This window comes from Canis aureus, chromosome 12, assembly GCF_053574225.1.
Source record: "Canis aureus isolate CA01 chromosome 12, VMU_Caureus_v.1.0, whole genome shotgun sequence".
Taxonomy (NCBI): Eukaryota; Metazoa; Chordata; class Mammalia; order Carnivora; family Canidae; genus Canis; species Canis aureus.
Genome location: NC_135622.1, coordinates 5,558,114 through 5,585,054, shown reverse-complemented (window position 1 = coordinate 5,585,054; position 26,941 = coordinate 5,558,114). Strand labels below are relative to the sequence as shown.

Sequence of the window (26,941 nt, the reverse complement as noted above, 5' to 3'; positions counted from 1 at the left end):
GTGGGGGGCGCAGCGGGACGGGAAAACCGCGGGCAGGAAATGACGCAATGCCCGGCGGGCGGGGATGACGCGGGGCGGGCTTCCTGCCGCGCGCGTTCTGTTCTCAATCTGGTCCGGCACTCTTGTATATTAGGGGGACAGCCAGCCTGCGGATACCAGAGGCTGTGTCTTCACACCACGGTTGCCATGTCTGGGAGAGGGAAGGGTGGTAAGGGTCTGGGCAAAGGTGGCGCGAAGCGTCATCGTAAGGTCCTGAGAGACAACATCCAGGGCATCACTAAGCCGGCCATCCGGCGCCTCGCTCGGCGTGGGGGAGTGAAGCGGATCTCGGGTCTCATTTACGAAGAGACTCGGGGTGTCCTGAAGGTGTTCCTGGAGAACGTGATCCGGGATGCCGTCACTTACACGGAGCACGCCAAGCGCAAGACGGTCACGGCCATGGACGTAGTGTACGCGCTTAAGCGCCAAGGCCGCACCCTCTACGGCTTTGGGGGCTGAGTTGCCGCTCCGCCCTGCGTAGATCGATGCCAACGGCCCTTTTTAGGGCCAACCATTTTGTCTTCAGAAGAGCTGGGCACCTGGTAGGACTGGCCTTTCTAAGGTCAGCCTTGCCTCGAGGAGTCGAGCTGGAGTCGAGTTAGGTTGGCGGGAGGGAATGGTGCTCAAAGCGTTAACTGCCCTGGAGATTTTGGTAGTTAGCACTTCATGCTTGTTGGCTCTTTGAATTTTTGTTTTACGTTCCAGTTCTCCAGATGAAGCAGTATCTCCTTGCTTCTAGGCGCGCTGTCCTTGTGATTGTTGGGTCGGGCTGTGGAAAGCAGGATCCGTGAAGTCCAGGGGTAAGGTTAAACCATCTAATTCGCTACGTTTGCTTGGGCAAAGGCGGGGGTTAGTGCACAGTTCGGAATCCAGAGATGCCCTTCAGGCTACCGGATGGTTCTAAGCCTCAATTCTTTTGCATTTCACTCCCACAGCAAGACGGTGGGAGCTTAGATAGCCTAAGGGCCCTCTTAACGTTGGGCGCTGTTCTGTGATCTGTATCTTTTAACCCAAACAGTGCATGAGCACTGAAAGCCTAAGTCCAGTCATCAACCATTCAAAAATTAAACCTAGAGTATGAGGTCAGACGAGCTCACCAGTGCAGTTTTCAAGCAAGTTGGCATATTGTCTGCTTAAGAGTATACTTTTAAAATGCTATATCCAAGAATTAAGTCAAAGACTTAAGAGGAGATAACTCCTGAAGACTTACTTCCATGATAATGGTTATATAGTCTGCTTTGAAGTTTTGGAATATAGGTTAGAGGTTTGGTGGGGTGAGGTCCAGAGCCAACAACCAAGAAAGAATTGAGACGTCTTTGGTGCAAAATGGTTTTATTAAAGCAAGGGGACAGGACCCGTGGGCAGGAAAAGCCCACGGTTGATTATCCCTGGGAGCTGAGAGGGGTTTGAGGATAGCGTCCTCTCTAAGGAATTTTGGAAGCAAGGTCTCCAGAACCTTGAGGAGACTAGCTATTATTGGGGAAAAGGTCATTTATTACCGTCTAATAAAACCTTTGTCCTGAGACGGTTAAGATGCGTATCAGTGGGCCATCTGCATGGGGGATGATTGCCAACACCTATCTTTCAGGGGGTTAAGAGATAAGGAAATTTCTGAAGGAGTTTTAATGTTAAATTAGATGCACAGGGTCTTGGGGGATGGGCTAAGATTGCCTTTTGCTCTTAGCAAAGTATTAACATCGAGGGAGTTGAGTCTTGAGTCCATAGAAGAATGTCCTGTTTCAAGGACTTGTCAATGTGCGGCCCAGACTTGTGGTTTGTCCTCAGCCAGTCCTCTGTTCCCCCATCAGCTTGGCTTTTATAGATGCTGCCTCTCTATCTTTGCAATGTTTTCGTTGAAATACAGTTAATTCAGGTATGTGACTTTTTCTGTAAGAGCCTGTTGTAGAGACCCATAGGAAAACACCCATCAATATAGAAAGCACAATTTTTGATGAAGCAGGTTGTTCTATATCAGCTTGGTAAAGAATGCAGTAAACCATTCTCTGCACTACTAAATTGTCCTGATTTGGATTAAAATGTGGTAGGTTCACATTATCCTTAAGCCTGATTATAGTTTTGCAGCTGTTACACGCAAGTAGAATTTTTTTCAGCATTCTAAGCTTATAATTTTACAGATAAAATTGGCTGTGTATGTGGTTGAGAGAAGAAATACTATGTCAGCTCCCCACAGATAGGCTAGCTCTTGCGTTATTTATTGGTCTCCACACTTGGCCGCTCTCATTAGCCTCAAACACACGGTGAACTCGGTTTAAAACATGGTGTTTAGCAATGGAGGTGCCAGAAAGCCAAAGGATCAGAGATTTGCCCTCTAGCAGTTTATAAGAATGGGGAGGAAAAAATACATAAAAATTATATATTTATACACACATACACACACACTTACATAAATGGTGGAATAGCCCGTGTTGCACTGGTTCAGTATGATGAGAAATGCAGACAAAAATTACCATTGGAGTCCTAAAACTACAGAAGTCACTAGCTGAGAAATGGGAAATCTTGCCTGTGGAGGTAGGGCTTGTGGCAAATGGCACTGTGCTTTTTTGTCTTTTGTCTTTTTTTTTTTTTTTTCTAATTTTAAGGGCAATAAGGATTGGATAAATCTGATCCTCACTGAACTATTCTGGAGGAAATAAAAGTTCTAAGAAAACTCAAAGAACAATGGAAGATGGGCAAGAAATATGTCCTTCTAAACTAGTGGTTCTCAAAGTGTAGTCTCTAATCTAGGAACATCAGATCACCTGGGAACTTGTTAGAAATGCAAAATCTTGGATCCACCCATTCTTACTGAATGAGAAATTCTAAGAAGACCCCCCAGGTGATTTTATGATACCTGATTTGAGCACCATTGATCTCTCTCACAGTTTTTCTTTAAATGAAACTAGAGTACTTATTTTTTATTTTTTAAAGATTTTATTTATTCATGAGAGAGAGAGGCAGAGACAAACAGGCAGAGGGAGAAGCAGGCTCCATGCAAGGAGCCCAAGCCCAATGTGGGACTCAATCCTGAGTCTCCAGGATCACTCCCCCAGCAGAAGGCAGACGCTCAAACACTGAGCCACCCAGGTGTCCCGAAACTAGAGTACTTAAATCTGAATATATATTGCCCTAATTTGTTTACCAAAATGTTAAAGTTTTCTTTCTTTGAAGGGACAAAAGTAAATCACTAGGTGAATGATCCTAGTAAATTTTCTGTAGTACAAAATGTTACAGAAGGAAAAAGGTAAAACTACTTATTTCCTCAAAGCATTTGTGGCAAACATAAAAGATGTATGAGTGAAAAATGTAGCCACCTTGTTTTCCTAAACAATATTGGCTTGAGTTGTTAATAGTATTGAATTTTATAATCAGTGGATACTTTTTTTGTCTTAAGTTTCTCCAAGCAGTGGTCCTTTACCTATTAATTATGCCTCTTCTTTACAGTGATTTTAATAGGAATTCTTGTTCCTATCTTGTCTCATTAACTAAAAACAATTATATGGCATAATTGAATCTTCTGTTAGCTGGATCCAGCCTCTGAGTATTGCTAAATTACCAAATACACATTATGCATCTTTTTGTGCTAATAAATGGCTGTTTGTTATTGTCCTTAACTGTCTGTAATAGTAAGGAATATGTTGCTATTTAATCTCTTTAATCTCTAATGAAATAACTTATTTCTCATTTCCACCCTTGAGTGACTCAGATGCTCTCTGTAAACCAGCCCTGGCTGCCATCTGTTCCCTCCTTGGGTGATTTCAGGACTTCCACTAGACTATATATAAATGATTATAGAATCTAGTCTGTAGGTCTACTTCCATGTGGAAGTAAAGGCACTTAAGTGTCCCAGTGGCTAATCAAAGTTCACAATGGATCAGTTTGTGGTCTTTTATTTTTTTTATTTTTTTAAAAATTTTTTAAATCTTTTATTTTTATTTTATTTGTTTGTTTGTTTTTAGTTTGCAGTCTTATCTTCCCTTTCCAGGCTCCCTTCTTGTCTGAATAGCTGCATTTTCTTCCCAGAAACCCAGGCTAGCTGCTCCTGAGTCATCTTTAACTACATTCTTATTTTCTTCCTTTGAAGCCTTTCACTCTGTACTTCATATTCTAATTATTGATGGCTGTGTTATTTCTCTACTTGAACCAAAAGAACTGAACTACCATGTACACAAAATGTTACTAGTATATATATAAATATGTATGGCTGTATACAGAATTACCAGGAAGGTTTATAAATATTTAAGAAGGATTTATTGGTTTGGGTTTCCTGTTACATTTGTTGAACATTTCTGAATTGTTTAAATTTCTTAAAATAAGCATGTATAGCTTTCCCTCTATCATTAGATAGATAGATAACCTGGGCTATATGAACCATGACAACTCCTAACTTTGTCAAAGTTCAGGTTTCTCATGTTTAGCATTACTGAGAATTCCTGTCTTTTTCACAGAAATGTGTTAAAATTCAAGAGATTTATGTGAAAGATTAAAGCCCTGAAGTGACATAAAAAGAAATTAAAGTTAATGTATTTATTGCCAATTTCACCCAATCTAGTTCTTACACACTCTGTAACTAGTGGGGAGGGGAATCAGTATAGCCAAAATTTCAAGAGGAACGTAGACAGTGGGTAAAGAGGTATGAACAGGTTGGCAGGGCCATATTTTTCAGGATTAAACCAGGAAAATATGGTCATCGTAAAGAATCAAATAGATTCCCCAGCTGGGTTGACTGTTATGTATTAAAAGTATTACTTAAGAATATTCAATTCTGGGATCCCCGGGTGGCTCAGCAGTTTGGAGCCCACCTTCAGCCCAGGGCGTGATCCTGGAGACCCGGGATCGAGTCCCACATCGGGCTACCTGCCTGCACGGAGCCTGCTTCTCCCTCTGCCTGTGTCTCTGCCTCTCTCTCTTTCTCTGTCTCTCATGAATAAATTTAAAAAAGAAAAAAGAATATTCAATTCTTGGGGCACCTGGGTGGCTCGGTCGGATAAGTATCTGACTCTTGATTTCTGCTCAGTCATGATCTCAGGGTTGTGAGATCGAGCCCCACTTGAAGTTCTGCACTGGGCATGAGCCTGCTTAAGACTCTCTCCCGGACTCTCTCCTGCTTCCACCAACCCTCTTTCTGTCTCTCTCTCTCTCTCTCTCTCAAAAAAAAAAAAAAAAAATTCAAGTATTCAATTCTTCTATAGTAAGAGAAATGAATTGAGAAGAAACTAATTGTAAATGACAAATAAGCATGGCTTCTGAGACATGTTAACAGAAATAGAGTATGTTTGGTAAACATAGATTTAGGAAGGAGTGGAAGGGCCAAGAACCATGTTGAATATTCATGAGGTACCGGAGGTACCCAGTATTCAAGCCTTAAATCAGCCATCCATTGGTGATACCTGTTGTGACCGAATATGCCCTGCATGCTACCCACAGGGCAATCCATAGCTATTCTGCAGATTACTCGTGATTAGGTGAGCATAAATTAGCTTCAGGCACCTCCCGCCTCCTCACTCATGCTCAGCTATAAATTCCTTTGACCTGCAGCACCAGTAGTAGGGATGTCTGATGCAGCAGATCTAGGAACAACAGATTGTGTAAGTCAGGGTTGGACACTGTGTCCATCACTGTACCCTCTTCTAGGTGTGTTAACCTTCCCCGTTACTTTCCCCTTCCTTCTTGTTGTATGTGTTAAATGGATTCAATTAATTGTGTGATTTGATCTATTTCTCTTCATTTGGCCTATGAGCCTTTGTGTTCAGTGAACTCTGGGATTGCTTGTCCAGTGATAGAGTGGGAAACCATGAACATAGCAAAGTAATTTCTTACCACAACAACTATATATACATATATATATATATATATATATATTTTGTTTAATTTCATTTATTTATTCATGAGAGACAGAGAGGCAGAGAGACACAGAGGGAGAAGCCAGCTCCATGCAGGGAGCCTGATGTGGGACCTGATCCCGGGACTCTAGGATCATAGCCCAGGCCAAAGGCAGGCACCAAACTGCTGAGCCACCCAGGGATCCCCCACAACAACTATATTATAGAAGGGGGCTGGAAACAAGGGGAGGAAACACAACCATGGCATTGTGACCACCCAGGTACCCTCCAAGGCAGATGGTATCTGACTCTAGGTAGCATATCCAGAGAGCATGATTTCTAGAACCAGACCATTCAGGTTAAGATCTTAACTTTACTTATTTAGTTAACTAAACTAACACACTTAACTTTACTAGTAGTGAAACCTTGGGGAAATTCCTTAATCTCTGAACCTCATTTTCTTTATTAGTAGCATTAGGAGGAAAAGAATACCTACCGTAACAGGGTTTTACATGAATAACATGTATTATTAATATTTACAAAGCAGTTGGTACTATGGCACTCAATAAATGCTACTACCTATTAATAACAATTAGTATTAGGGTATATGCATTTGTTCCTTAAGAGTCTGGTCAGTGGGATCTAGGCCCTTGGAGCCCACCCCCCCCAGCCTACCAACAAAATGAGATTTCTGAGCCTACAGAACCAAGGACCAGGATGGAATGGGGGTGAGCAAGGGCCCAGGAGTTCATCCTGACAAACCCAAGTGGCCACCAGCCCTTCATTTCCTTTTCTACTTTGCAATGCAGTAAGATGAAATGTAATAATAACCTCTCAAACAGTAAACGCAAAAACCAAGTAGCAAAGGAAGAGAGGAAGGAAAAAAGATCAACTAAAGAAACAAACCCCAAATCGCAACCTGGCTAAGGAATACTTACTCATGAGCTCAAAGTTTAGCCCTGAGCAGGGGCCCCAATGGGCTGGAGAGGACCCCCTGCCTTAAGAAAGTTTGCAAGATCAGGGTACACCTGACTTCTTATTTCTCCTGGTGTCTGAGAGGGACTAGGAGATTCAGAACCAAATAACAAACCAGCCAAATTTAAAAGTTTGCTAATGTCCAGAGCCAGGTATACCAAAACTTTTGGAAAACAATTTTTCCAAATAGCAGTAACTATCAAAATTACTGGAAAATGTACTCCAGGTTATTTATATTTATATGCACAAAGACAATAAATTGCGGCAGTGTTTTTAGTGGCAAAAATCTGGAAAATACCTGAATATCCATTAACATGAGTCTGAGTAAATAATATCCATTAAATGAAAAACTGCATCCTTTAATAAGAATGAGGCAGATTGAGACAGAAGTTTATATAGAGTTTATACAGAATTAGAGAAAGCTTAACTGGGACAAAGACCAAATATATATTTCTTATATAGCACAATACCACAGCTAACCATAACCTAAAGAGCTGAATCTTGGAACCTGAGACCAGGCAGAGGATATTAGACTCAAAAGAATAAAGCCTAGAGATCTGGGTTGACTATGGGTAAGTTGAGAGTGATCTTTTGGGTGCAAGCTGGACTGAAGTGGGCCGAGAATAAGAAAGTGAAACCAATAAGGAGGCTGCTGTAAACCATAGAGGATCCTGGACAAGAATGGTGGCAGCAGGACTCAAGAAGATATTGGAAAAAGAGATGGTGATGGCAGGAGGCACGGAAACCCCATTCCCAAAATTTGAGGTGGGTATTTGGGTTGAATTTAGATATCTCTCTTTGGTTTGAATTAATTTTTAAAAGATTTTATTTGAGAGAATGAGAGCTAGAGTGAGCGAGCATGTGCACAAGGTGGGGGAGGAGCAGACTCCCCACTGAGCAGGGAGCCCAACTGGGGCTCAATCCCAGGACTCCAGACAGAACCATGACCTGAGCCAAAGACAGGTGTTTAACTGACTGAGCCACCCAGGCGTCCCTGATTTGAATTAATTTTTAAATAAAAGAATGCGTAATAGTTTCCATATATTGAATACCTACCATGTACCATTTCAAATCTTAGAATAACCCCATAAGGTAAACATTATTTTACAAAGCAAGAAACTGATGTTTATGTAGCATAAATTACTTGGTATTCTCTAATACATTATGGTGCTCTTGAATCTTACTGAAATATTTGTCTAAAATTTTCAAATCATGAATAATAGGATCTTAATACATTTGCCATATTCATTTAATAAAACCATACAATACTGATGATGGTAAGGACCCCATCTTGTCCAATTTTCTCATAGTTTTCCTCTGGTTTTGGGACAAAACCAGCTTCCATTCCCACTAGATCCTTCAGTGGTGTAGATGTTCCTAAGAGGCCTGTCCTTTGGACCTTCTCTTTTCAAGCTCTTCTCAAGAACTCCAAGTGTTTCTCTAGCTCCTGAGGACAGATGAGAGAATCCAGCTGGGTCTCTATATCTACCTCCCGATCTATATTCCTGGCTGCCTGAAGGACTGGGCTACTTGCCACTGCCTATTGACAGCTCTGACACTGTGTGGCTTGAAGTGACCCCCTCAGCAGCGCCTTCTTCCAGGCTGCCTTTTCCTGTGAAGGTGGCATGATCCTTCTAGTCCTTCAGGCAGGGAGGTCCCAAGATACCTTTGATTACTTTTTGCCACAACAACCTCATCTGTTCCTTCCCCCACCCAGGCTCAGGCAATCTTCTATGTCCAAAAATGTCAAAATTTTCCCTCTACTCCATTGCTGTGTCTGGTTTCCTTGTTCTCATCCTCAGCACCCGTCATCTGCTACGTCCGTGTGGCCTGTGACTAGGCCTCCTGCCTTGGGCACTGTTCACCTCTGACTCCTCTTGTACCTTCATCCAGATTAACCTTCTTTATATACCTCTCTGATTCTGTTACCCACCTGCTTAAGGCGCTTCCCTCCCTTGCCTTGTTTTCTTTTCCTCATTTCCCGAACTTTCCTTCACTCCATGTAGAAAACCATTCTATTATGCTTAAAGTATCTTGTTTCTATGTATTACAAAATATATTAATGTATTTTTGATTTATGTAAATCGTGTTTTACATTGAATTCTGATTATTGTCGCGTTTCCCTCAGAACTATGTTTTTAAGGTCTGTCCTTGTTATGTGTCCCTTTCATCCACCCTTTCTGCTGCAGAGTCCTCCATGGAGTGAATCCACCACACTTTCTCCATCTACTCTCCCAGTGACAAATGCCCACATTATTTTTAATGTTATGTCCCACCATCCTTGTCATGTGCACTGATAGACCTGTATGAGGTTTTGAATAAATATCCAAAAACAGATGTGTATCCTTAATTGGGCAAAGTTCCAGGCTGCTCTTCAGAATGGCTGCCCTAGTTCCACACCCCACCAGTAGGGTGCCAATCATCTGAGCCCTCCATCTTGGATAACCCTTCACATTATTCAGCTTTCCAATATTTCCCAGAGTATCCAGAGTAAAGTGACATCTCCTATTGCTTTAATTTGCCTTCCTCCAATTACTGATAATTCTTTATATTTTTTGAGAGAGGGAGCACATGTGTACAAGTTGGGGGGGAGGGGCAGAGGGAGAGGGAAAATCTTAAGAAGGCTCCATGCCAAGTGTGAGCCTGACATAGGGCTCCATCTCACGACCCTTAGGTCATGACCTGAGCCAAAGTCAAGAGTTAGACGCTTAACCTACTGAGCCACCCAGGTGCCCCTAAGCTATACTCCCACTAATATTTCTGAGCATCTCTATGTTAAATATTCTGCTTCCTCTTCTGTAATCCTTCTCCCTACACTGTTGACAGAATAAATTGGACCCCTCCCCAGTTTTGACATGCTGACCCCCCAAAAGACCAATAAGCTGACCTCAAAGTCCCCACCACCAAAAAGTCATTTTTCATTCCTGACCTTGGCCCACCCTGTGGACCAGCCACCACACACAGTTCTCCTTGTCTTTCTTTGGTTCCTCTGTCTGGATTGGTCTACCTACCTCAGCCAGGCACTTTCATTGTACTTCCAGCCTACAGGAAGAGCTCCCTGAGTCCCTGTTACAAGTGACCTTTCCCCAGGCACCTAGGTGGCTCAGAGTTTGAGTGTCTGCCTTTGGCTCGGGTCCTGGTCTTGGGATCAAGTCCCTCATGAGAGGCTCCCCGCAGGGAGCCTGCTTCTCCTTCTGCCTGTGTCTCTGTCTCTCTGACTCTCATGAATAAATAAAATCTTAAAAAAAAAAAGTGACCTTTCCCTCTGAACTTCTGGAGAACTCATCAAAACTTCTCTGTCTGCCACCTGCCACAGCATGCCATCCGTTATGCTGCATGGCTCCTCACACAGCCCAAAGAAATGATTCCCACAGATGCTGCAAACTCATAGATGTCCTTCTAGGTATGAAGAGATGCTGGGATTCCTGCTAAACAAAATAATTATTCATTTCAGTGATGATTTTACTGTGTTCTTCATAATTTTCTCAGTTGTAGTGATTTTCAGTTGCAGGTTGTAAACCAGAAGCAGCCAGAAAATGGATTCAGAAAACAGGAAACTGTATCTCTTATTAATGGAGTATAATAGGATTGAAAATATCAAGGTGCATCTCCTAAGGGGGGATCGGAATCCATTTGTACAACTTGTTTTGATTTTTAGATGAGGGTGAATATGCAGTAGGTAGTAATGTAGTTTGAAGTCAACAGAAATCAGAGCTACTATAGCTATACAGTAATACTGTATCTCTGTAACTATTACATATATTGCTTTCTTCTGAAGCTATTAGTCTAATATAAAATGAAAAGCAAAACACAAGACTCAAGCTCAAGGCTATTCTCTGGCTGGGCAACCCACATTCCCACGTGTGTTGCACTCATCAGGTTTTGTTTCTTCAAGTATTCAATAAGAATTAAAAAAAAAATTTTTTTAAAGCCTTCCTCCCTCCCAGGGTTATTGTGAAATTGAATGATGAGAGTTGAGCCATGAAAATGAGCCATAAACCATCTAGGAACCTGGACCTGGATATTATTACTGCCTGAGCCACACAGTCTAGAAGCTGGTTGTATATTTAAAATTATTCGTCAATTTTTATGTGTCATGATTGTAACCTGACATGGTTGTAACTTGGACTTGCATCAATTCATATTAATGTCACTAATATTTCTATCTTCGATATTAATAATGTAATTAATATAATACTGATTTATGACCACACGTAAGGCTCTGTTCCAAGCATCTTGTGTGGTGTTTTTTCAGCCTCATGACATTACTAATGTGAGTGCAATTATGATCCTGCTTTACAAGTGAAGATATAGAGATCCCAGTCTTTTCTCTTCAGAGTCTTTTCCTGGTTAGGGGTTAGGAGCCCTGGTCCTATGAGCAAAGGGCCTCAGGCTTCAACCCTAGTTCGTAGCAGCAAGGACTCTGAACTTCATTTTCTATTCCCCTTCTCTCCTCTGCCATCCCTCCTCTTCTTCCCACTTCTCTGTATGCTTCTGATCACCCCTCCATCCCCCTATCACATCCCCAAAAAAATCCAATTAGCAGGGCTGAATCAGAGGTCTTTGGGGATATAAAGACAGACATTCCTCCCCAGATCATCTGCATCCAGGAACAGATTGAGGGTGTTGGTGGGGATATAGTTCAGGGAACTCTTTTCTCAGTTACTATCACCAGAAACAGGTTTACCAGATACCCTGCCCATGGGAAGTTTCTTGCCCCCATGTTCCAAGACACCCCCTAAGGATCTTGGAAGTTCTTTGCAGAAGTCCAGTTCAGACCTGCTCCTGATCTATAATTGCAAGGACCCCAAGAACTAGGGCATCTTGTTCCAACTTTTTCCTATAAGAGTCAAAGGGCAGCTCCCTTGTGAAGCATTTCCTGACTACCTGTGGCAGGCCTGGCACTGCTTGGGTGCTGATGCCACAGGGCTGAACAAGAGAGAAAACAAGATGATCTTCACCCTAAACAATGCTGCTGGCTTAAGGCTGAGGGTAGAATACAGGAAGGGGTGTAAGTCTATGACGAGGGAGAGGCAAGGAGGAAGGCCCAAAGAAATGAAGGAGGAAAGGGGGGCTACGTAGGGCTGGATCTTAAAGAATGAGCATGGGTTCTTGGGCCTATGAAAAAGAGGAGAAAAGAAATTCTATATAGAAGAAACAGAATTTGTGAAGACATTGTTTATTTGGGAACTACAGACATTCTGTGCGGCCAGAATTGACTTGTTTGGCTCCAGAGCGTCAAAGCTGGGGAGGCTCTGGGAAATACCAGGAACTAGATGTATATTAATGTATATAGTATTAATGTATATTCTTACTGGGATCTTTTAAATTTAATAACTGTTAATAGAGTAGCTAAAGTTAACTGTTTATTCTGGACCAGACATTGTGCTAGGTTCCTTACAGGAATTGTCACTTTTAATATTTCCCAAAACACTATTAGCAAGATGCTATTGTCCCCATTTGACAAATTAGAAAAGTGAGGCCTACAGAGATTTATCTGCTGAAGTCACACACTAGTTATTTGGGTAAGGCTATCAAATTTCAGTTCTCTAACTGCAGAGTCCCTACTGGCTATTAACCTCCATTGCTCTGAACTATCATGCAAAAGAAGGTAGACTTTAAACAGAAGAGCATGGGAAGGAGTGGAAAAAATTAAAACAGGAGAATGACAAGCTCACAACAGTGCTTTTTAAAAAAGTAGCTCTCACACAGTGTGGAAGCTTAGTGGCAAGGCTCAGTCTAGCCGGAATACTTAATCATCTAGGTCAGAGTGGGTGGGTGCCTCAGTTAATGCAGGGACCATGGATGGATAGAGAATGGGTGATGGAATTGAAAATTAGAAAGTAGATTTGGTAACATTTGGTGCCTCATGAAATTTGGACAAAGGGCAAGAGGAAGGTACTTCTGCCCTGAACAGACTGGGGGATGAAGGTATTTTTTAGCAAGATAGGGAATATGGAAGAGGGAAAGTAGCTTTGGGAAGCAAGATGATGCACTTTTAGAAATAAGATGAGTTTGAAGTGCCTATTACTTATCCATAAGGATCTGGCCACAAGGGAGTTAGAAATATTGGTGTACACTCAAGACAGGGAGCTCAGCAGAAAACACCCATTTGGAGCACTTTTAGGAAGGCAGAGATATGGCAAGCAGGGAATCCATGATCTCCTTTGAGTTGCAAAGAAGAAAAAGCCGAGGCCAGCATGGATGAAACCAGGAATATTGGTGGGCCTCACAGAGAAAGAGGAGGAGAATATGAGAAGGTTGAGATAGGGATGTGGAGAAGGATGACCAGGGGAGGGTGTGAACCCAGATGCCCAAGTCCTCTTCCAAGGAAGCAAAAGTAGGACACCTGGGTGGCTCAGCGGTTGGGCATCTGCCTTCGGCTCAGGGCCTGATCCCAGGGGATCCAGGATCGAGTCCAGCATTGGACTCCCTGTGGGGAGCCTGCTTCTCCCTCTGCCTGTTTCTCTGCCTGCCTCTCTCTCTGTGTCTGTGAATAAATGAAAATAAAATCTTAAAAAAAGAAGCAAAAGTGGTGTCAACAGGGCCATACCATGTAATTTACCTCTACATATGTACACATACCCACTACCCTGAGGCAGATTTAAATCTGAGCAAAGACTGTTTTTCACTTCTTAAGAATCCCTGGCTCAAGGTAAACTTTTCCGGCAGGTCAGCTGGCCGTGTAGAAGCTAATTATTACAGAAAGAGCACTTATATACCTTGTCCTTACCTATCTTTTAACTCTCATCTGAGAGTAGAAAATGATTTCATTATAGATTATTAAATGCGAAAACTTACATTTTAAATTGTTCTCTCATATTGATGTACTCAGTTTGTGTCGGTCTCCTAAACAAGATTTGAAAGACTGTTGGGAGGGAAGACTTTTACAGTAGCAGGAACAGAAGATTTTATTCTATTCCTGACTGGGTATCAAAAATGCCAATAAATTTCCCTTTGAGGTTCAGACAGGGAGACTTCCTTTAGAGGTCCTCAGACTGGTAAATGAAAGCAATGTGATATTGTGGGCAAACACAGGATATTTGATTAGTGACACCTGTACCAACATCAGTTTCCAGGGTCTGTTCAGCCACACTTGAGAGCCTCAGATTGTATCTCAGAAAGCCCTGTTACATCCCTGAAAGGTTTGCCATAGATGGATGAGATGATGGGTGCAAAGGTGGTGCCCCCGCCAAAAGTTACTACTTCTTAATTCAGAGAACAGACCCAGGACCACGGATCTATTCTGTAATGAGGGTCTAAGCAGGAAAGAGCGGTTCTGAATAGGAACTGGGGGGCCATACTCTGGAGCTTGCTGTGACCCTGGAGGAAGGGCCACAGTTCCTACCAAAAAATACACTGATTTCCTGCTTTCTGACACATTTCAGAAGAGGCAACAGGAGCTTTAGAAACCAAGTTTCCTACCTTTCCTCTTCTTGTGAATTCTTATTGGAATGTTTAACCTGTCACTGGACTATGACAAAACAGAAAACCTAAGTCTTGGCCTATTCCAGGTGAAGTAAGTGACTAAGGTTAAAAAGAAGGGTCATGGGCAGCCCGGGTGGTTCAGCTGTTTAGCGCCACCTTCAGCCCAGGGCCTGATCCTGGAGACCCAGGATTGAGTCCCAGGTCCCGCTCCCTGCATGGAGCCTACTTCTCCCACTGCCTATGTCTGCCTCTCTCTCTCTCTCTCTCTGTATCTCATGAATAGATAACTAAAATCTTTTTTGAAAAAAGGTGTCATCTAAGATCGAAAGAGCCTTTGCACCTCAGCTCTGTGGAGGGGGTTCTGCAACACTTGGGCCCACCTCACCAAGAGGGCTTGCAAATCCACTTGCCAAATGGTACAAGAAATCATCCCTAAGGCCCACACCCTCATTATTTCCTAGTAGTGGGGAACTTCATTTCCCTGAGGGGGACCATGTTGTACCTCTTTATTCTCTTCCAAGAACTTGAGCCCAAATCCCCACATCTCTCCTTTCTCTGGGTAACCCCTCAGATACCTGAAGAGAGTTCCCACCTGTCTGAAGAAAACAGACAAACCGAGCGTGGAGAGAGAATCCACACACAAGGCGAAGTTTTTAGCGACGTTCCCAGAACACACGGAGTCTCACTGTTATGAACCGATGCAGAGAGAGGTGAACCGATGCAGAGAGAGGACCAACGAAAGAGCAGCTCACCCAAATAGCCTTGGGTCAGACATATTCCTGCCCTCCACCCCCAGCCCCGGTTCCATCTCGATTTTGGCTTAGAGGGAGAGGTTAGGAGGGGTCATGCTACCGGCTAGAAAGGCAGGAATTAAGTATACTTAAAGCTGAGGAATCCTGAACTTGTTCTGAAAGAACAAGTCTCCTCCTATGGACGTGAGCAGGAAAGGATACTCGACGAGAGGTCCCCGGGGGCGGTGCCTTGGTGACGGGGGCTTTTGCATCCTGGCCCACCTTCCCCACTGCTGCTGCTCTAACGAAGCCCACAGGACTCCCCGAACGGAATGCTGGGCCACAGAAGCCGGACCCTCTGTCCCCGGAGTTGGCCCATTCCGGCCTGGAGAGCTGCCCATGCTGCCTTCCCTAAGGTCCACGGGCATTAGGAAGGCGGGCGGGTGTGTGTGTTGGGGGGGGGGGGGCGCGCAAGATTGGGGAGAGGGAGTGTGCCCGGGCGGGCGTAAGGCCTCTGGCAAAGTCCCTCAGGCGCACGAGGGACCCCGGACACACTGGGTGGAGTAAGGGGGGCGGGGAGAGTGGCACCCGCTAAACCCCCCGCTGCCCGGGGAAGCCAGGGAAGGCATTACAGATACCCGACGCGCAAGCGAAGCTGGAGGAATCCCGAACTTGTCGCGACAGAGATCAGGCGAGCCCGAGACCGATTCTCCCTCCCCCACCGCCCAGATCTCCTCGGAGTCACTTCCGGCGGGGACGCGGGGGGCGCGGGCGCCTAGTCCCGAGCGTCCCCTATCGATTCCTCGCCGCCCCGGCCCGCTCGCGAGCCCGCAAGTCCTTCATCTCCTGCGCGGACGGCTTACACCCCCGAGCCCCGGCGGGGAACTTCCAAGACGCCCCAGAAAAAGGCCCCGGGAGCAGGGCGAGTTGCGCGCGCGCACGCGGCCGCCTGGCAGGGGGTCCTGGCCGCCGACGCGGCGCCCGGGATCCGACCCACGGTCTCCGCGCTACCTGTAGGGAGCCCCACCCTCCCGGGGCAGGAGGCGGAGGTGAAGTGGCACAGCTACTTCCGAGTGCCGTCGTGGGTGGCTCTGAAAAGAGCCTTTGGATAGGATGGAACCTCGAGCCGAGCGCTCACTCAAGCCCGCTCCCCGCGGATGCGGCGCGCCAGCTGGATGTCCTTGGGCATGATGGTGACGCGCTTGGCGTGGATGGCGCACAGGTTGGTGTCCTCGAAGAGCCCCACCAGGTAGGCCTCGCTCGCCTCCTGCAGCGCCATGACGGCCGAGCTCTGGAAGCGCAGGTCCGTCTTGAAGTCCTGCGCGATCTCGCGCACCAGCCGCTGGAAAGGCAGCTTGCGGATCAGCAGCTCCGTGGACTTCTGGTAGCGCCGGATCTCGCGCAGGGCCACCGTGCCCGGCCGGTAGCGGTGCGGCTTCTTGACGCCGCCCGTGGCCGGCGCGCTCTTGCGGGCCGCCTTGGTGGCCAGCTGCTTGCGCGGGGCCTTGCCGCCGGTCGACTTGCGGGCGGTCTGTTTCGTACGAGCCATGGCGAAGCGGCCGGGAGAGTAACGGGGCCCCGGCCCGCCGCAGCGGTCTTTATAGGCACCGTCTCTCTCCGATTGGGCGGGGCAATAATTGAAAGTCCCGCGCTGGCTGTCCATTGGCCGCGACGTCACCCTCCCCGGCGCCACCGATTGGCCTGGGCGGATCCTCCTAGCCCCGCCCACCCGCCTCGCTCTCTACTCTCCAGGTTGCCAACGGTCTTCCCTAGCTTGTTTTTCCTTTCTTTCCGCGGGCGGGGGGGCGGGGGGGGTCATCTTTGATCGCCACCGTGTCCGAATGTTCCTCCTCAGCCCTTCGCCCCCTTTAGAACACGGTCCCCCCCCCTTCTTTCCCACGCGGTCTCCCCAACTCAGCCTCAATCTGGCCTTTACGTCCCGTCCCCCCCAAAACGCCCGGTCACCTTCTAGGAACCCCGTCGGTGGTCGGGCGGATCTTTTTTCCCGCCTGTCGGTGCTCTTCGGGTCCGAAAGTTGTCCCATCACACCCCACCGCCTGCCGAGCGCAAGGCCCCGCCTCGAGAAACCTACGTGGGGACTAGTACCCAGTCTTACCGGAGTAAGCCGGCTCAGTTAAGCCGAGGACCGGGCCCGCCACACTCCCTCCCGGAAACTGCCCGCTGCCCTGCCGGCCGGGAGTGCACGTGCGTGTGGGTGGGGGCGGGGGCGCGGGCCTCGGGAACTGGGGAGGGAGCTGCGCGCGAGGCAAGAGTCGGGGACCGCCTCTCAGTTCTTAGGACGGAGTCGACCGTGGCTGCGCCCTGGGGGTCCGGGCCCCCCCAGCTGCGCCACCAAGTCCTAAGGTCCACGACCCACCAGACCAGGTCAAGATGGCCGAGCGCCCAAGGCTCGGGGTCGAGGAACCGTTGAGGGACAACCCCTCTCCCCCTCCACGCCTTGGGCCTCCGCACGAGACTGGCAGAGGTGGACACTGTATACAACTCCTTTTATTTGACAGAGTGGGTGGCTCTTAAAAGAGCCTTTGGATTTCACAGGTGTCCCCTTCGAGACCAGGGCTGGCTGGGCTTCCGGACGCCGGCCTCACTTGCCCTTCGCCTTGTGGTGGCTCTCCGTCTTCTTAGGGAGCAACACAGCCTGGATGTTGGGCAGGACGCCGCCCTGGGCGATGGTGACCTTGCCCAGCAGCTTGTTGAGCTCCTCGTCGTTGCGGATGGCCAGCTGCAGGTGGCGGGGGATGATACGCGTCTTCTTGTTGTCGCGGGCCGCGTTGCCCGCCAGCTCCAGGATCTCGGCCGTCAGGTACTCCAGCACGGCCGCCATGTAGACGGGAGCGCCGGCCCCCACCCGCTCGGCGTAGTTGCCCTTACGCAGCAGCCGGTGCACGCGGCCCACTGGGAACTGCAGGCCGGCGCGGGACGAGCGCGACTTGGCCTTGGCGCGGGCCTTGCCTCCTTGCTTGCCACGACCAGACATGACAGCGACGCTCACTGCAAACACCTCCCGCTCGACGACCGAGAAAGTCGCCCCAGAGTCCGCCACTTCACCCTTTTATAGGCAGAACCGGGATTGTCTGCGGAGCACTGCGATTGGCTAAAGCAGAGCTTTGTCCGTTCGACCAATAGGGTGGCTCAGCCAGCATCCGTTCATTTACATAATCTCGTCCCCCTCGCTGGAGCGCCGCTGAAAACTCGCGAATCACGACGCGGCGTAAGCAGAACCTTAATTTGCCTACGGCCTCTTTAAGTACCGAGGCGCTTCCGGTAGCTTGGGCCTGACGGCGGTGGCGGCGTCCCTTCTCCCGTGTGCCCGCCGTTTGCTTGTGCTTCCCGCCATGCCCGAGCCGGCGAAATCCGCTCCCGCGCCCAAGAAGGGCTCCAAGAAAGCGGTCACCAAGGCCCAGAAGAAGGACGGCAAGAAGCGCAAGCGCAGCCGCAAGGAGAGCTACTCCATCTACGTGTACAAGGTGCTGAAGCAGGTGCACCCCGACACCGGCATCTCGTCCAAGGCCATGGGCATCATGAACTCGTTCGTCAACGACATCTTCGAGCGCATCGCCGGCGAGGCCTCCCGCCTGGCGCATTACAACAAGCGCTCCACCATCACCTCCCGGGAGATCCAGACGGCCGTGCGCCTGCTGCTGCCCGGCGAGCTGGCCAAGCACGCCGTGTCCGAGGGCACCAAGGCCGTCACCAAGTACACCAGCTCCAAGTGAGTCCCTGTCGGGACGCGGCGCCCGCCGGGGTCGCCGGCCGCCTGACTCCAAAGGCTCTTTTCAGAGCCACCCACGTTCTCGCCGAAAGGAGCTGTTTCGTCTCTAGTTTTCAAAATGCCTATTTTTTCATATTACTAACTTCGCTTCCCTGGTCTGTATCGATATTTTCCTTTGGAGGACAGGAAAGGAACTCAAGGTGGAACTTGATTCTTTACCATTGTGGAGAGTTCAGAGTACGTGTATTTTCAAAAAGAGCGGTAGTAGTGGGCGGTTAACAAGACGTGGTATTCAACCTAAGTCTCCAGGTTGTGGAAATCAGTGGTAAGGAGTGTTTAAAGCAATTAGGTACGTGCCTGTTACTGCCATTTTTCTTGCTCTGGAAGATTCATGTTTTTGTAAAAATGCAAAACAATACTTTTGAAACTACGCCCCCCACCTAGAAGTAAACTTTTATTGTGTATCTCTGCCTTGATTCTGTCATTGCAGTAATTTGTAGTTTATCAACGCTCCTGTCCTTAATTTGAAATTCCTCTCAGCTACACTGAATCCATATTGCTCAAATTGGAGACTTAAACTATCAGAATAAGATAATACAAAAACCACTTTTCCATGGTAAACTTGCTCAGGTGTTGAGAAGCTACACAATTGTTCATAGTTGTAGTTCTGCTATTTTACAACCTGGATAAGGAAGGAGGAAAGAGTATATAAAATACTCCGGGAGGGATCCCTGGGTGGCGCAGCGGTTTGGCGCCTGCCTTTGGCCCAGGGCGCGATCCTGGAGACCCGGGATCGAATCCCACGTCGGGCTCCCGGTGCATGGAGCCTGCTTCTCCCTCTGCCTGTGTCTCTGCCTCTCTATCTCTCTCTGTGTGTGTGACTATCATAAAAAAAAAAAAAAAAAAATACTCCGGGATTTCCAGAACTTGGGCTGCTAATCCTAAAATGTCACGAAACATTGTTAAAACTTAGTTGTCTTAAAGATGTTTTGTCACTTGCCTGAAACAATTCTTTCTCTTCCTCTGAAAATAGGGGCACTAAATATTAGAGAAAAAAAAGGGCCTTTTCCATTTTTGAGACTAGATGTTTAAAAGCAGTCCTTAGAATAGTTCAAAGGCCATTTGATCCTGAATCAGTTTTTCCCTAAAACTATTACTTCCACCAAACCCAAATCATGCACATTGGGTGAGGCAAGGATGAACTGCCTCTGGAACACTCCAGGTGATTCATGTTTGATAAGCACTGACCCTGACTACGTAGCTGCCATGTTACTTGGTAAGAACCTGTTGGCAGTTTTCAGTTACCACCCAGATGCTTGCTTTTTCCGAAAATTTCCTTTCCCAGAATTGTTGATAATATATCCAAAACTAGTTTTATTTCCTCATTAATTCAGGGCACCAAATATAGCATAGAACTTTGCCTTTCTACCTTCATTAGTCACCATTTGGTTCTGAGGATTCTCTGAATATGGGTAGGAAAGCTAAAAATAGCTAATTCTTAAAGGTGGAGGGAACTCAGTATAACTATATTACCCATCAATAATAGTTCCCTTTACCACCAGAATTTACACTCACAGGTGCAAAAGCAAAACGGACATCTGTTCAGGCTCCACTGTGAGTGTACACACCATTTCCTGCAATAAAGGACCGGGGGGGGGGGGGGGGACATTTTGCACCCTGAGATAAGTAAAACATGCTGGGGATGCAGTAGTAAACAAGAAAAAGTCCCTATCCACATAAAGCTACATTTTAGTTGGTGGAGGCTGAAAACAAGCAAATGAAAGAAGTGTGTAATAGTATAATATTCAGGGAATGATATGTTCTATGATGTACAACATATAGAATACAGCATGCATAATAGGTCTGATCAGTTAATATTTGAACAGAGGCCTGAATAAGATGGTGAGCCATAGCCTGTTTGGAAAAGAGTATTCTAAGAACTGGTATTGTTTACAAAGACCCTGAGGCAGACACAAGTTTGGTGAGTTCAAGGAATAAGCAATACTAGTATGGCTGAAGCACATACTAGTGAGCAAAGGAAATATCTGCAGGGATAAAAGATCAGGGAGTTAGTTGAGGTTCAGATCATACAGGCCATGGAGAGGTCTCATAGGCCATTGCAAAGATTTTGTTTTATTCTAAATGAGTTGGAGTGCCCTTGGAGGGTTTGATCAGAGTAATGACATTATTTGACTTGTTATTAAAGCTCCCCCAGGATGCTATGTTAAAAAATAGACTATAGGAGAGCAAGAGTAGAAGCAGGGAACAGTAGCAGGTGAGAGATAGATGGTTTCAGTGGAGATCTGGGAAGTAGTGAAGATATTTTAACTGAAACTGATTAAATGTAGGTTATGACAGAATAGAGGATTAATGCAGGTTTTGGGATAGAGCACTTAGAGCTTCTATTTACTGACATGAGTGATGAATAGATTTGGAGGGAGAAATCCAAGAGTACTGTTTTGGACAGAATTGTGAGATTCCTGGTTGCTATCCGAGTGCAAAAATCAAGTAGGAATCAGATAGGAAAGAACAAATTCCCAAACAGAAGTATGAAATATGATAATCTGGAATTCAGGGAAGAGAAAGGAGTTTGGTGCAGAAAGTCTGATTCTTGCTCTTTTATAGATCTCTTTCTGAAAACACTTTGAATCACTGTAACATGTCAAGATACATTTTCTCCCTGAAAATGACTTTAGTTGCAGTATTTGACTAAAATCCCCTATCCAACTTCAGTTTTAACCTTAGATTTTAGAAGACAGAATAACCAAATGTCAAAGCCAATGTGATTTGAGTATCCTTGGACTAGTGCAATCACGTAAGTCCCTATTATCTTTAATGAGTAGAGCAAGTATGATGAGCAAGAAATAACATTCAGAGTTCTAGGTAATATATGGACGATTACTCTCAAACAGAAGCCCTTTAATGAGGTGAGAAATCTTATATGTTCATGTTGAAATTGCATCAGTTAACAGATTTAATTTATTGCAAAAATAAAATGGATGATGTCGATAGAAGCTAGACACTTTTACTTCTATACTAGTAGTAAAGACACTACTCTGTAGTAGTCTTTAATTACAATTAAAAAATTTCTCAAGGAGGGGAAGTTCAAACCTGCAGAAAAGTTGAAAAAAAAAGATCTTCAACCATATCTTCACCTAGATTCACCAGTTGTTACTATTTGCTGCAATTGCCTTATGACTTTTCATGCACTTACACATTTTCTGAACAATTTAAGTTACAAACATCATGACACTTTTCCCTAAATACTTTAGCACATCTCCCTTAAAGACATTCTCCTATATAATTACATACCATCATTACACTCAACAAATTTAATACTGACTTAATAATATTAAGTATATGCAATCCATACTCAAATTTCTCCAATTATCAAAAAATATCCTATATATAGCTGTTAGTTTCCTATGGCCTAATTGGAAAGTCTTTGCAGTTGACCACTGAACAATGGTTTGGGGGCACTGACACCTGAGCAGTCTAAAATTTGCATATGAATTTTTATTCCACCCAAACTACTAATAGCCTACTATTGACTGGAAGGAAGCCTTTCTGATAATATCAATCATTAACACATAGTGTTTTTTTTTTTTATTATTAACACATAGTTTTTATGCTATATGTATTATATACTATTTTCTTACAATAAAGTAGGCTAAAGAAAATGTTAAAATCATACTTACATCATACATCATATTTTTTGTTAAGAAAAAACAGAGTCCTGTGCTGTATTTATAAAAAAAAAAGTGTACAAGTGAACTTGTGCAGTTCAAATGTGTTGTTCAAGGGTCAACTCTTACAAGCTTTGTGGCTTAAAACACATGTATTCTCTTCCAGTTCTGGAGATCAGAAGTGTAAAATCAGTTTCACCAAGTGGAAACCAAGACTGTTCTCCAGAGGCTCAAGGGGGAGAATCCATTTGCATTTTCCAGTTTCTAGAGGGCCTTTCTCTGCTCACAGTCCCTTCTTTTCTCTTCAAAGCATCATATCATCTTCAAATCTCTCTCTTCTTTCATCACCTTTTTCCTCTCTTGACCTTTCTGTTTTACTCTGATAAGGGCCCTGGTGATTACATTTGGGGCTCATCCAAATAATTGAGAATAATCTTCCTATTTCAAAATTATATTAGTAAAGTCCCCTTTGCCATGTAAGGTAATGTTCCCAGATTCTAGGGATTTAGATGTGGACATATTTGGAGGCAATATTCAGCATATCACAGCTGTTGACTACTATTACGGGTTGAATTTTGTCCTCTAAAAAGATATGTTAGGGACGCCTGGATAGCTCAGCAGCTTAGTGCCTGCCTTCACCCCAGGGTGTGCTCCTGGGGTCCCGGGGATCGAGTCCCACATCGGGCTCCCTGCACAGAGCCTGCTTCTCCTTCTGCCTGTGTCTCTTCCTGTCTCTCTTCTCTCATGAATAAATAAAGTCTTTAAAAAAAATTAAAAAGAAAATAAATAGATATGTTGAAATCTCACTCCCAAGTGACTTAGAATGTAGCCTTATTTGGAAATAGGGTCTTTGCAGAGATGTACAGACATACCTCTGAGATCCTGTGGGTTAGGTTCCAGACCACTGTAAGTAAATCAAGTCAAATGAAATTTTTGGTTACCCAGTGCATATAAAAGTTATGTTTATATTTTATTAAGTGTGCAATAGCATTATGTCAAAAAACTCCAATATGTATACCTTACTTACAAAACATTTTATTGCTAACAATCATCTGAGTTTTCAGCAAGCTGTAATCACTGATCACACATCACCATAACAAACTTTTTATAATAATGAAAAGTTTGAAATATTGTGAGACTGACCGAAATGTGACCGACACACTAAGTGAGCAAATGGTATCAGAAAAATGGTGCCAATGGACTCGTTCCAGTTAGCGCTGCTGCAAGCCTTCAATTATAAAAAAAAAAAAGCAATATCTCCAAAGCATAATAAAATGAGATATGCCTCTAATCAATTTAAAATGAGGTCATTAGGGTGGGCCCTAATCCCAGGTGACTAGTGTCTTTATGACAATGACAAGAAACACACAGGAACAAAACTGAGCCAGAAGTCAGAGTCATGCTGTCACATGCCAAAAAAATGGCTGGAGCTACCAGAAGCTGAAAAATAAGGAAGGATTCCCTTGAGAGCCTTCAGAGGGACAGGGCCCTGGCAGCACACTGACTTCAGATTTCTAGCCTCTGGAAGTATGCTATAATAAAGCTTTGTTGTCTTAAGCCACTCAATTTCTGGTACTTTGTTATGGCAGCCTAAGAAACATACAAATACTAAAATTTTAGCAATAGAATTCCATTAGTTTTTTTTTTTTTTAATTTTTAAAAAGATTTGACACAGCACAAGCAGAGGGAGCAGCAAGCAGAGGGAGATGGAGGAGTAGGCTCTCCTCTGAGCAGGGAGCCCCATGTGGGGCTCCATCCCAGGATCCCAGGATCATGGCCCCAGCTGAAAGCAGATGCCTAACCAACTGAGCCACCCAGGTGCCCCCATTTAAATTTTTAAACGAAATCTCAGATTTCCTTAAATCCCCAGACATTCCTTCTTGATAGTAATATTAATCTCTGGTCCTGGTGAAATATTGATTTTAACACTTGAAGACAGTCCAAATGTCTACTTGGAGTACCTCTATTTTTTTTTATCTACCTTATTTGACCTCTTTGAGATCTTTCAGGACAAAAGGTCTATCATCTTTTATGTTGGGAAATTGTTTCTCAAATATTGAAGAATCAAACTAGTTTAAATTAAAGTATGTCAAACAAATGGCCTTAACTGGATGTCTGGCAGTTCAGCAGGGCTTTGCGGTTGGATGACTCCCATCAGTGGTTCAGTTTTCTGATTCTCCCCTAACATGTACCTTCCTCTGTAATTATTCTTTGCCTTCACACCCAGAGAACACCATCTTTCCTGGTTCTTCAAAGCAAAGAAACTTCTTTCCCAAAAGATAAAAGCACTCTATATTTCCTTACTTAGTTACTTCAATTTCTAAAATGTGTATGCTAATTAGATTGGTCCAGATTCCTGAACTAATCAATGCGCAAAGGGGTTTGGGATTACATTTAAATCAATCAGGACAACCCTGTAAGATCCGTTTTCTGGGAAGCACATGTGACAGTGGTTCTCAAATTTGCCTGCCCATCAGAATTACCTGTAGGGCTTTTTCAAAAGTGCAGACTGCTCCCCAAAACACTTACATCAGAATTTCTGGAGGTGGCATCCAAGTATGAGTAGTTTTTAAAGTTCTCCAGGTGATTACAATGGACAAGTTTGAGAGACACATAAAGGATTAAGTGGATTCCTTAATCAAAATCAGGATACTATTAGAAAAACAGAAGGAGAAAAGTAAATGCTACAGTCAATAATATATATTATAGGACTATCAGCTGTACCTCATGCCAAACACATAAGAAGAAATAAAGTCTTGAAGTAAACATAAGGATAAATTGTCTGGGGGATCCCTGGGTGGCGCAGCGGTTTGGCGCCTGCCTTTGGCCCAGGGCGCGATCCTGGAGACCTGGGATCGAATCCCACATTGGGCTTCCAGTGCATGGAGCCTGCTTCTCCCTCTGCCTATGTCTCTGCCTCTCTCTCTTTCTCTCTCTGTGACTATCATAAATAAATAAAAATTAAAAAAAAAAAAAAAGGATAAATTGTCTGTTACTTTAAGGGTAAGCCTTCATCCCCACTGCTGTGTGTGTGTGTGTGTGTGTTCTTTTCACTGAGCTCTACATGCCAGCTCTCAAATTGCCAACTCCATATGTCCACCTGAATATCAAAAAGCTTTTCAAATTTAAATCAGAATTCTGGATCACTCTTCAATGCCCCAACCCCATACCTCCTCCCAGTACTACATCCTGATTAACAGCACCAATTGTTCAAGGGCACCTGGATGGCTCAGTACGTTAAGTGGCTGACTCCATTTCAGCTCAGAATCTGAGTCTTGGGATCAGCCCTGCCTCAGGCTCCCGGCTCAGCAGTGTGCTTGAGATTCTCTCCCTTACTATTTTCCTCCCACCCCAACTCTCTAATAAACAAATCTTAAAAAACAAAAACAAAGATCACAGCACCAGTTTTTCAAACAAAAAGTTATGGGTTTTGCTTTTAATCTTATTCCTCAGCAAAACCTGTTAATTTTACCTGCAAAATATAATCCTAATTCAACATATCTAACCATCACCATTATTATCGCTGTATTCAAATCTAAAATGTCTAGACTTCTTAGTGGCTCTCACATTTCAGCATTCATCAGAATCACCCAGCAGATCACATTACTGAGGACTGAAATTTTCACTTTTTAAAAAAAGTATTTGAGAGCACAAGCAGGGGGAGCAGCAGAGGGAGAGGGAGAAGCAGGCTCTCTGCTGACCCCAGGATGCTCTGAACTGAAGGCATCCTAACTGATTGAGCCACCCATGCCCTCGTGAAATTTTCACTTAATAAATTATCAGGTAATGCTAAGGCTGCGGATCTGGAGATCAGACTTCAGGATCTATGACAACCTAGGATCTATGATCCACTAAGCAATCAGAGTAATGTTTAAGGTTAATGACGTCATATTATGCACATCCCTGCTAAAACAATCCAAGAGTTCCCCAAAAAACAAGAACGGTCAAGCCAATGAACCTCCTTTTCACTTTCCCAGCCATATGGGGCTTTCTGCTCCTCTAGCATTTCACACTCTTTCCTGTTTCAGAAATTACCCATATATTGTTCCCATTGTGAAAATAGCCTTTAAATCGGATACATTTTTCTGAGTATCAATTAATGGAAGAAATCACTATTATCACATATTAAAGAGATTTTGTGGGATTTGGTTAACAGAGGCAGAGAGAAGGCATTAAGGATTAAACCCCCAAAATCAGCTTCGATTTTCCTAAAGGAAGGATTTTCATATAGATGATCTACAGGCAGGTGCCGGTTAATCGAGGAAATGTACTCGATTTGTTGGAACCAAATGCAAAGTTATCACTTTTTTGCATACACCTCGGATACCCATTGGTGCAAGATTTAAGAACCACCACCATTTTAGCACTGGGAATACCATACGAGTGGTTTTATCCCGAAAGCTTTATCTTGCAGAAGTTAATCAACACCGCCTTTCTCAGTTTGGCAATAGTGTACATGTTCACCGGTACGCAGCATAGACAAAGCCAGTTTCAGAAAATCATCTCGGACAACCACAACATAACCTACACCCC

The 26,941-nt window shown here is 44.7% G+C and overlaps 3 protein-coding genes, 1 long non-coding RNA gene and 1 pseudogene across 4 annotated transcripts; 2 read left to right on the top strand and 3 right to left on the bottom strand.

Moving 5' to 3' along the window:
* The first annotated feature begins 26 nt into the window (after nucleotides 1–26).
* On the top strand, nucleotides 27–9,168 carry LOC144280434 (histone H4-like). The gene has a single exon (XM_077842470.1). It carries the CDS (start codon nucleotides 40–42, stop codon nucleotides 496–498), a length of 459 nt encoding a protein of 152 aa, XP_077698596.1. The 5' UTR covers nucleotides 27–39; the 3' UTR covers nucleotides 499–9,168.
* A 6,961-nt stretch (nucleotides 9,169–16,129) lies between these two features.
* On the bottom strand, nucleotides 16,130–17,334 carry LOC144280432 (histone H3-like). Its single transcript, XM_077842469.1, has one exon. It carries the CDS (start codon nucleotides 16,653–16,655, stop codon nucleotides 16,131–16,133), a length of 525 nt encoding a protein of 174 aa, XP_077698595.1. The 5' UTR covers nucleotides 16,656–17,334; the 3' UTR covers nucleotide 16,130.
* A 148-nt stretch (nucleotides 17,335–17,482) lies between these two features.
* Nucleotides 17,483–18,100, bottom strand: LOC144280433 (histone H2A type 2-C-like; annotated as a pseudogene).
* Nucleotides 17,949–19,186, top strand: LOC144280438 (histone H2B type 2-E). Its single transcript, XM_077842475.1, has one exon. The coding sequence runs from the start codon at nucleotides 18,346–18,348 to the stop codon at nucleotides 18,724–18,726; it is 381 nt and encodes a 126-aa protein (XP_077698601.1). The 5' UTR covers nucleotides 17,949–18,345; the 3' UTR covers nucleotides 18,727–19,186.
* A 4,093-nt stretch (nucleotides 19,187–23,279) lies between these two features.
* LOC144280431 (uncharacterized) lies at nucleotides 23,280–25,187 on the bottom strand. The gene is made up of 2 exons (XR_013348840.1): nucleotides 24,938–25,187; nucleotides 23,280–23,312 (listed from the first exon to the last, which is right to left on the bottom strand). It is a non-coding gene; the product is annotated as an uncharacterized LOC144280431 (long non-coding RNA).
* Nucleotides 25,188–26,941: the final 1,754 nt, after the last annotated feature.